This window comes from Lissotriton helveticus, chromosome 8, assembly GCF_964261635.1.
Source record: "Lissotriton helveticus chromosome 8, aLisHel1.1, whole genome shotgun sequence".
NCBI classification, from domain to species: domain Eukaryota; kingdom Metazoa; phylum Chordata; class Amphibia; order Caudata; family Salamandridae; genus Lissotriton; species Lissotriton helveticus.
Genome location: NC_136069.1, coordinates 1182502839 through 1182514152, shown reverse-complemented (window position 1 = coordinate 1182514152; position 11314 = coordinate 1182502839). Strand labels below are relative to the sequence as shown.

Below are 11314 nucleotides of genomic sequence, written 5' to 3'. Positions count from 1 at the left end.
AAACGCTGAAAGGAATGACACCAGTTTTCACAGGAAACTAGATCTTGGTCCACAGTATATATCACTTCTCTTCCACCTTGAAAGCCTCCAAGGGGGAGATATATATATATATATATATATATATAATGGCTGGGTGAAGCCCCTATTTAATGACTCCTTTATTATGTCATACACCTAAATTGGGGGGGGGGGGGAGGAATGTGTACATAATGCATAAAATATGGCTTCAAACTATACTAGTCTAAGACACCTCATGCCACAAGATATAGACATTTGAAGCCATTTAAACTGCTGGGGTTTAGACTAAGTTTAAATCTTGTTAAGACACTGGTCTTTCAAAAGTCTTCTTCTACCTGAATATTTAAAGCTGAATTGAAGATTGCTGTCTTTTCTGATCAAACTGCACTAAAACCACTTATATTTCAATTGAGGCTTTGGCAGAATCCAAAAGGTAATTTCTGTCATCATCTTACAGGAAATAAAGTCTACGGAGAAAACACATAAGTGGCCTAACTATGGCATATCCAGGTAAGTGCTGATGCCAGCAAACATGTTTCTCTACAAACATGATGAATGAAATATATTACAATTGCAACTCCTGTATTGTTTTCAATTGAAGCAAATTGGGGCATGATGTCATAACCTTGCCAAAACAAAAATTATAAGAATTAGGTCAATTACAAGACTGATTTTTAATATCTCCTGGAAAAATACTATTGGAGCAAATCACCTCTTCCAAATGTCCAAATAGACCACAGAAGGTGATGTAAACATCTTAAGGGCAGACTTCATTTTCAGCTGGCCAAGACTCAATTTTTCCCCCTACATAGTGGCATGTCTAACCTTTACAGCGATGCCATCTTTCCTTTTCTTTCTAAGAAGCTGTGGAGGTGTAAATTAATCCAGACAATGACATCGATAAGACACCTAATGCAACTTCAGTGTGGGACAGGTGTCATGATATCTCTATTTCATTGTCAGATAATAACAGCAACATAAACAATGTAGTCTGAACTGACTGATTTTTATCATATTTGTTTATATTAATGTGTCTAAGACTAATATATTGATGCACACAGGTTGTATCAGAAATTCCTGGGAAATGTCCCATTTAAGATTAGATTGGCGGTCAAGAGTTTGAAAGGCTCATCTAGTGGCCACTGGGTTAGGGAAGTTATTCGCCACCCATAATCACACAAGATACTGGTGTAGATTCTGACAGAGATCAACAGATCGATGTACTGCTGCAGCATCCAGTCTCATGCTAAGAGACAATACAGAGCCAAGCCAGAAAGTAGAGGAGCTGAGCCCTGCTGATGTTAGTTTTGCTTTTGAGGAAACACTCTCTCCCAGCTACTGATAATTACAGATTCTTACTGTGAACAGGTATGCAGTGAACTGAATCTGAAGCAACTCTAGTTGCAAGTTAAGATACTCCATGCTCTCATCGTAAAGCGCACAGAAGTCGTCTTTAGGGTGTTAAGTTGCAAAATTAAATTTCGGCTGTGTTAGAAACATTCATATTATTCTATTCTTACTTGTTAATAACATACATTAGTGCTGTTTTATGAATCTGTGTGGTTGTTTTACATATCCCACCCAACAGGATGAGGCTGTTGAAATACAAAACTTTTAAATAAAAATGTCTTTTCTCTTACTGCAGTATATTTATGTGATATTCTAAAGCATGAAACTGTGTTTGAAATACCACTGCATACCTGACCCCTTTCTTAGGAACTGTTAGTAACCTAAAAAGCAAGGACACCACATCAACTATGTATTAAGTGGGGTTGTGTGGGGCTACAACAACTTGTACTTTCATGCTCAAGTGTTGATGAGCTGAACTAAATTCAGGTACCTGTGGGTGAGAAATCAAAGTTTGTAGAGCTAAGCCAGAGTCTTAGTTTATGCAACTAATCCATACAGCAGTATTACTGGAGATTAGGTAGAGAATTACAAAGTCTGGGTAATTTTGTTGACGTAGGTGAATCACAAGAATCTGGAGCATTAGATTTGTCATATATGCAGTTATGATTTTTTTAATCTTTAGTTTAGTCATTTCCCAGTGCTTATCACTGACAATTCTAGCTACAGGTGTTCATGACTTGATGTGGTGGTTTTATCAACGTTGTTCATCATACACTTATTGTTTTTTCAACATTTTACCACAAATAATTTCAGTACATTCTTCAGTGCCTTCGCCACAAAGCTTTTTGGCAATAGCCAAAGCCATAGCCCTGCTGAACAATGTTGAATTCACAACTCTGGTCACATACAACGCCTGTACCGAAATCTGCACAAACTCTGCTGCTTCAAAAATACTTAGGGCAAGATTCACAAACTCCATTTTGTAGTATGAAAAGTAGAGCTGCAGTAGCACAACTTAGTTTCTGCAAAATGCAATTCACAAACCTATGTGACGAAATCTTCATCTCTACCTCTCTTATCTTTCCTATGGGTAGATGCTCATGCATGTATGTTTACTTAGTAGCAAATGTCGGACTAACTAGAGGAAGTGGCTGGATAAAGAAGAATACTTACTACTAAATGAAAGGGGGTTAGGGAGGAGTTCGGAGGGTTTTAGTGAGGGAGACGGAGGGAAAGACACACACTCATCCACAAAAGAGTAAGCCCATTGTTATTAACAAACGGCACTTCTAAATGTACTACAACCAAAAGGGACCCAAAACAATAGTAAATGTACTGCACTTTAATTTTGAATTACATATTTTATTAACTTAAATATATTAAATTAAGGTAAATATATCTTTAAAGATATGTTTTTAAAAAGCACCAAAAGTAAAATGTTTGTATTTCTTATTATGTATTAAAATTGACAATTAATAATAGAATTTAAATTCATGAAATTATTTTTTAAGTAGCTACATTTATTTGTACATTAAAAGATCTAACAACTTTTTACCATGAAATATTACTTAATATTTAATTTTAAATAACTTTTTAACATTGAATTGCATTTAAATATATTTTTAAAAAGTCGAACTAAATTGAATTACTTTTACATTATTTCCTTTGGGGTTCTATTTTAAGTCAATTCCTCCGTTATTTTCTATGGGAGGATGTTACAGTACCAGTGGTTTGCCATGTATAGTACTGGACTTACTCCCAGTCTTTTTATGGCTGTGGTAACTTTACACTCATAAATCTTGCTTCACCACATTTTAAGGAGTGAAAACATGTAAGTCTAAATTTCAAAAAACGCAATTAAGACTTTTTTTATCATGAAATGTTATTTAATATTTATTTACATTATAACTTTTTTTTACATTTAATTATATTATATATATTTTTTACATTTAAATAAATAAATTCATGTTTACCTTATTTTCTATGGGGTTCTATTTTAAGTCCCTTCCATTATTTTCTATGGAAGGATGTTGTAATACCAGTGGTTGGCCATGTATGGTGCTGGACTTACTCCAGGTCTTTTTATGACTGTGGTAACTTTACACTTGAAATCTGGGTCCATCCCGTTTTTGGGAGCGAAAAAATGTAAGTCTACACTGTCGTAACGTTACACTGCGAAATGGTGAATAGCCAAAAGTAATATATTTACTATAAAATGTGAACTGTAACAAACTGAAGTAATGACGCTGTTTAAGCAAAGACACTGACATTCCTGAATGCCTGTGTTGTCAAAACATTATAAACATTGTTTAAAAGATTGCAATTTAGTGCATTTTTGTCTAGATTGCCTAATACATTCCCTACATTCTTAAAATGAATTTTCATTTGTAACAGTTACTGTAACAGACACTGCGATGTTTTAAGGAAGTGTCACAGACTTAACCATGTGTAAAACTCAAAGCACATTAAAATACGTAAACATATGCTTTAAGGATTACACAGGCATTTTACAAAACAAAACATATCCGTGGAAGTTCAAATTACCTTATTAGAACAAACCATTTCAAAATGAGCATCCAAACAGATTTAAATAAGAAACTCCAATCTGATGCATATCATTGTACAAAGGGATCATTTAATCGTGTTGAAAATAGAGTTTACATAATTACACTTTACATAGACTGAGGTATGTGCTACTTTTGTGTCTTTGTTACACTAAAGATTGGGCTCCGTCAGCTATATCAACAAAACATGTTCCACTCACTACCTTGCCAATCGCTATTTTCTTTTTATTTCACACCTCGCATAAGCATGTAAAACTATCAGAAACGCCCCAGCAGTCTGAGTCAACCTCGCTATGCCATTTAGAAATCTCCTTCTGCCCACTGTTTCTGGGGGCAAGTCAGGGACTAGCAGGATCTCCATCCTGTATGCAGGACATTTAATTCCCCCCAACCCGAAAAAATGCTTCCCCTATATGTTAGGTTTATAAAACCAACTATTAGAGGGTCTCAGATTACAAAATGCAGAAGACACACAGGCAAAAAGGCATTTAATGAAATGTGAAAATGTGATTACTTTTTTATATTGCTAAATGTTACATTTTGCCCTGTTTTATTTTGTGTGGTTTGGTTGATCTTCTCTTAGTTGTCAGAATGTTGCTATATTTTCAAACCAAAAGGAATAGTTACAGCGTTACAAGCATACAAAGTAACAATAAACATTAAAAAAATCACTTGCCTTTTCCACATATTCAAAGACCAAATATAGTTTTCCTCTTCTTCTAAATGCTTCCTTCAACTCCACTATGTTTTCTTGTTTCAAAGTACGAAGCATTTTAAGTTCTCGCAATGTCGTTTCCTTGACTTCCTCATTTTCTGGAGAAAAGAAGTAGACAGTATTTAGCACCATAAATGTTTAATAAATGAAAGTTTAAGAAATCAGCATTATTATAAAGTGGTAGCTTTCAAATGCATACAGTTACAATCCTCAACCTTTCATTTTCTACTAATTGGGCTCGGCCTGAAAGGCATACTGATGACTTCAGTCAATGACTAGTTGCAGCAAAGGTCCTGACACCAAAAGAAAAGTCACCACACAAAGTTATACCACCAGCTCTTATTTACAAATATAGTCAGGGGAACTAAAGAAGCATGAGAAAATGTATTTATAATACAACCAAAAAAAGAACTATCATCAATGGACTTCAGTTCTCATAGCGTAGATGAGCGGGTTTTAGAAATCCAAGTCTGAATTAGGACTGGAGAATGAGCACTAATGATGTTAGAATACCACTGGTTCGCCGATATCGATGAAGTAGCTGGGCAAACAGCTTTCCTTGCACTTACCTCTGATTATTGTCAGGTAACTACCAGGAGTTTATTGCCTAGGAATACCAATCAATCACTTAGCGGGTTTATAGAGCACGCTACTTACCCGTGAGGGACTCAAGGCGAGGGGTGGGCAGCTCCGGTTCAGTCGAAGAGCAAGGTCTTGAGGTCCTTCCTGAAGGCGTTCAGGTTCGGGGAGCATCTGATGCTGACTGGGAGCTTGTTCCAGGTCTTGGCTGCAATGTAGGAGAAGGCCCTTTCTCCTGCTCTGCTTCTGGGGATGCAGGGGTATCTGCTTGGGCAAGGTCGGCAGATCGGAGATTTCTTTTGGGGGCGTGAAAGCAGACTTTCTCGTTGAGGTATTTGGGTCCAATGTTGTGGAGGGATTTGTAGGTGTGGGTGAGGATCTTGAAGGTTATTCTCTTCTCAACGAGGAGCCAGTGCAGGTCTCGAAGGTGTTGAGTCATGTGTTTGTGCCGAGGGGTCCCAAGGACGAGTCTGGCCGCGGCATTCTGGATGGTTTGGAGTTAGTGTAGAAGGGTCCTGTTGACACCGGCGTAGAGGGCGTTTCTGTAGTCCAGTCTGCTGGTTATGAGTGCGTGGGGAACGATTTTTCTGTGTTTGGGGGGGATCCATTTAAAGGTATTTCGGAGGATGTAGAGGCAGTTGAAGCTGGTGGAATCGACGGCGTTGATCTGGCGGGTCATGCTAAGGGAGGAGTCGAGGATGATGCCGAGGTTCCGAGCGTGGTCTGTCGGGGTGGGAGGACTACCGAGAGGGAGGGCCACCATGGGTCATTCCAGGCGGAGGTTGAAGGTCCCAGGGTGAGGACCTCTGTTTTCTCAGTGTGAGCTTCAGGCAGCTATCCTTCATCCAGGCCAGGACGTCCTTCATTCCTTCCTGGAAACTGAGCCTAGTGTCTTTGAGATCCTTTCTGAGGGAGAATATGAGCTTGGTGTCATTGGCGTAAGATACTATGTTGACCCCATGCTGTCTGACGATGGTGGCGAGGGGGGCCATGTAGATGTTGAAGAGAGTGGGGCTGAGCGATGATCCCTGTGGTACTCCGCAGTTGATCTCTGTAGGTTCGGAGATGAAAGGGGGAGTCTGATCCTCTGGGTTCTGCTGGAGAGAAAGGATCAGATCCAGTTCAGGGCGGTACCTTGTATCCCATTGTGGTGCAGTCTAGCTGCGAGGGTGTGGTGTGAGACAGTGTCGAAAGCCCAGGACAGGTCTAGTAGGAAAGGGGCTGCGGTGTGTCCCTGGTTGAGTAGAATGCGGATGTCGTCAGTGGCGGCAAGGAGGGCGGTCTTGGTGCTGTGGTTGCTGCAGAATCTGGACTGGGAGGCGTCTGGGATGGGGTTCTCTTCGATGAATGCGGTCAGCTGGGCATTTACGAGTCTTTCTGTGACTTTGGCGGTGAAAGGGAGCAGAGAGATGGGCCGGTAGTTCTTCAGGTCCGTAGGGTCGGCCGTGGGCTTCTTAAGGAGGGCTTGACTTCCGCCTCCTTCCGCTTCCAGTCGTCAGGGAAAATGCCGGATTGGAGGGAGGCGTGGATGGTCCTTCCTAGTTGGAAAGAGAAGGCGGTGGCGGCCCTCTGGTAGATGTGAGGTGGGCAGGGGTCCGTGGAGGCTCCTTACCGGGTTTTCATCATGGTCATCGTGATCAGTTCCACTGTGGCGAGAGTCCAGGTCATGATGGTCGGCTGGAGGTCAGTGGAGGGGGAAAAGATGGTGAGCGGCATCTGGTCGCTGAAGTGGTCGTAGAGGGCCTTGATCTTCTAATTGAAGTAGGAGCTGAGCTTGTTGCAGAGTTCGTGGGAAGGTGTGATATTCGTGGCCTCGCTGGGGGGTTTGGTGAGTTGCTGTATGACGTTGTAGAGTTCTTTGGTGTTGGTTGCCTTGGTTTCGATTTTGTTCTTGATGAATGTCCGTTTGGTGTCCCTTATGAGCTGGTGGTGCTTCTTCACTGCGCTCCAAATTCGTTTATGTCTACTGTGGTTTTCTGGCTTCGCCATTTTTTCTCAAGGCGTCTGCACATGCGCCTGGTGACATGGAGTTCGGTGGTGAACCAGGCGGCCTTCAGAGGGCGTTGTTTGGCGGGGTGGCGGAGGGGGCTATCTTTTCAGTGCATCTGGAGATCCATTGGTGAAATTCTTTGGCTGCGGCGTTGGCGTCGTTCGTGGTGATGGAAGTCTAGGAGGATGGTGGAGTTGATGTGTTCCTCTGCGATTTTGCTCCAGGTACTTCGTGGCTGGCGGGGCGCCGGTTTGGGTGCGGTGTTTGGGTTGAAGGTGAAATGTACGCAGTGGTGGTCAGTCCAGGGGGGCTGTGTGGTGTGGCTGAAGCGGACCTTTGACCCTCCTGCGAAGATGGGGTCGAGGGTGTGTCCTGCTCTGTGCATGGAGGTGTTGACAAGCTGCTTCAGTCCGAGGTTGGAAAGGTTGTCGAAGAGGGCGGTGGAGTCGAGGTTGCTGCGGTTGTCGAGGCAGAAATTCAGGTCCCCGTGTAGGATGTAGTCTGTGGAGGTGATAGCATGGCGTTTGACTAGGTCGGTGATTGCTGTAGTGGCCAGGGAGCGGGGTCCCGGGGGTCTGTAGGCGAAAGTGCTGCGTAGCGTAGTCCTGGGGAACGTATGGATCTGGAAGTGGAGGTAGTCTGTGTTGGAGTGGGGGTCACTCGAGTTGGAGGTGGAGAGTCGGAGGGAGGTCTTGTGTGCAATAGCGAGTCCTCCTCCTGGGCGGTGAGGGCGGTCCTTTCTATGGATCTTGTAACGGTCGGGGATAACGGTGGCGATGTCGGGACAGGAGGTGGCGTGGGTTCAGGTTTCCATGAAGAAGGTGACGTCAGGCGCGAGGGTGTCGATCAGGTCCCAGATCTCTATGGCGTGTCTGTGGAGGGAGCGCACGTTGAGGAGGATGCACAAAGGGCTTTGGTGGCGTGGGAGTACCGTGAGCCTGTGGCGGAGGTGGGGGCGCTGTAGATGGTGCAGGAATGTTGGTAGTGTCTGCAGGTGAAAGGTCAGTGGGTGGTGGTCGGTGAAGAGTTCTGGCAGTCTGGGTGTCTTCCGAGGTTGAGAGCAAGGAGGGTGGCGGTGTCATATCGGTGGGGCTCTGGGGAGCCAGAATTCCTGGTGCTGGCCGCAGCCTGGATGCGGACACGGACGGGTGTAGACGGGCTTGCCTTAGGCAGCCAGCGGCACGCCCGCTGCGCACGAACGCCCAGTGGTCGGCATTTTGTAGGGGAGGTGAAAGACGCTCAGCTGGGAGGCAAGAGAGAAAAAATGGGAAGAGCACATTCTCCCTAGCGCTTGGACGCCCCAGGGCAGCAATCGCGCTGTATAAATGCATTTTCCTTCATTCATTCATTCATTCACATGCCAATGCTAGGATTAAAGTTAATGGTAACAAATATCTACTACAGTCCAACACAAAGAGGCTGAAAGATGGACTCCATTTTCCACACCAAAAAACCTGCAAAACAGAGAACAAACTTCCGTCAACACCTCCATGTAACTAACACTACCAAAGTCCCTTACGGAACAAAGCTCGACATATCTCCCTCGCAGTCCTTCAAAGGAGATTTGTCCATAACTATTTACAGATCCGGGGACATCCTAATACAAGCCGATGATCAAAACCTAGCCATCTTTGACCGTCACTTTCCCACTCTCTGTACCTCCTTGCTTTTGGGCCCCGCTCCCACCCCCCTCCATTCCACCAGAGAACCACCCTCTTCCACAGACATCTGGTTCTAATTCTACCCTCTCCTCTCCAGTAGAGAACTAAGCTCACTACTGCCTCCTGGCCCCTCCACTTCCATTCTCCCCTCTACCAGTGAACCAACCCCCAACGTCACCACCCGGTCTTACACCCACCCTCCACACCTCCCCTAGAGAACAAGTACTGCTACCTTCAGCCAGGGATGGATCAACGCACCCACACCGCCCCTTGTGCAGCCCTCTACTCCAGCTACCAATCTCAGTGGCTCCCCTGACTTACCCCTATCAGCTCCCCCACCCTCGGAAACCTTGACCCTGCAACTTCACTGCCAGAATTACCTTCCCTCCCTCCCTCCCCTTGGTGCCCATCCACTACCCACCTAAAACTATCTTAGGCTCCAACCCCCCCTACCCAGACACCATCCCAGACTCCAATGAAAATCAACACATCTACCTCCTTATGGAAACTCTAGCTACTTCTTAACTGCTCCCTATATTTACCCACATGGAACTTAAAAATCAACTCTATCCTAGAAGAAATGTAATAGCTTTGAAGTGATGCAAGGGCTAATCACTTCATGCTACTACCTCCGGCACAGATGCCGGACATGGTTCCTGCTTCATTCACTTGTCCTGATCCCACAGTCCACTCCCCTAAAGAAACCAACCCATGCATGCACCAACAACCCAATAACAATTGCAGCACAGCAGGATTACCACAGCGGATAGCAGATTCATAAAGCAACACCCTTGACAGTGCTCCAAATCAACTAGGTCTGTGTAAGATCCTGGTCGTCCTTAACTTTAATAGGACCTTGAATAACACTTGCTCGGCTGGGCCCCCCACACATCTAACTACCGTCCAACCCAGTCAACCTATGTCGATTTTGCCACCTTTTCCCTACTGCCTGCTCCTGAACTGCAGATCAAGTCAGACATGCCACTGATATAGCAGACTCTATCCTTCAACACAACATCAACATATGCTTTCTCACGGAAATATGGCTAACAGATCACTCATCCCCTTTACATCAACTTCCTCATCCCTAGGGCATCTCAATCATATGCAGCGATCGCCAGGGTCGCAGGAGGGGCGGAGTAACCATTCAATACAAAAAACAAGCTTTGCCTTACACCCCTCTATACCACCAACTACCCCTCAAAAGGCCACACCCCCATCAAATTTCATCTCATCTATTACCCACCAGGTGACACTCCTGGGTTCATCGAAGACTTAGCAGACCTAATTTCGCTATATTCTCTAAATGACAACTCTGACATTATATTAGGAGACCTTAACCTACACTTGACCAATGTAAAGGATCCCCCAGTATTAACCCTTACCACACTCCTGGAAGCGAACAATCTTACCCAGCACTGCAAGAAACAAAGGCACAAGGATTCTACCCTTGACACATTCATCTCAAAACACAACATGCTTTCCCAGCACTTCATCCTTCCATCAGACTGGACCGATCCCCATCTAATACTTTTCCGGCTCAATACCTTCCATCCAAAGGCCCGCCCCAAGTCAAGCTGTCCCAATCACTGGGTGATGAACATCCACCAAATCCCCCAAACAGAGCTAGAAACACTGGTTAACTCTCACATCCTAACCCCGCCTGGCCTCTCCGCCACCAAAGACCTCACCGACCGTTATAACACAAAAATGGCAGAACTCGTAGAAGCAGTAGCATCTTTGAAACTCAAAAAGTCATGCGGTATCCCCCCCAGATCCTGGTTTAATAACAACCTAAACAATGAGAGGCACCAACTCGGTTTAGCTGAAAGAACCTGGAGCAACCATCTGAATCAAATCTCTCGATCCTCAGAGCCAAAAATACAAAAACCATATCTTTAGAGAAAAATCAAACTTTTTCCGGGAACAACTGGACCGGTCCAAAAACAGACCCAAAGAACTTTTCAACCTCATAAAGCAGCAAACATCCTCTTTCTCTCAACAAGCATTTAACAACTGTTACCAAACGGTGTGAAGAATTCACAAAACTTTTCTCTGAAAAGTATTGAGTATTGTGCTATCTCCTGAGCCTCCCACCCTGCCACTTTACACCAAGGTTGCCCTGTGCAGCAAGGGCCCTTAAGAACCCCTTCCTCCTAAAGCAGCTCATCTCCTTTCCTCATCTGCACAGCTCCCTCCTCATCAACACAGCTCTCTAACCTCAACTCCCTGCAATTGAAAAACAATACAACCTGGTCTAAACCCAACCATGTCCTTGAAGAAGTTCGAAAAATACTTACGAACATGAAGCCCACATCGCACATCTCAGACCCTCTCCCAGTGGCATTTGTAAAAAAGCTCAGTCACATCATCTCTCCAATATGGACCAAAATCATCAACTCCTCCCTATCGAGCAGCTCCATGCTGGCTCCCCTCA

The 11314-nt window shown here is 44.2% G+C and overlaps 1 protein-coding gene across 5 annotated transcripts in view; it reads right to left on the bottom strand.

Moving 5' to 3' along the window:
• CDKL5 (cyclin dependent kinase like 5) overlaps positions 1–11314 on the bottom strand; it is a 1214907-nt gene that overhangs the window by 452930 nt on the left and 750663 nt on the right. For all 5 annotated transcript variants that reach the window (XM_078658112.1, XM_078658115.1, XM_078658113.1 and 2 more), the window contains one exon: positions 4609–4745. In XM_078658112.1, coding sequence (XP_078514238.1) covers positions 4609–4745 — 137 coding nt within the window. The remainder of the gene's footprint in view (positions 1–4608; positions 4746–11314) is intronic.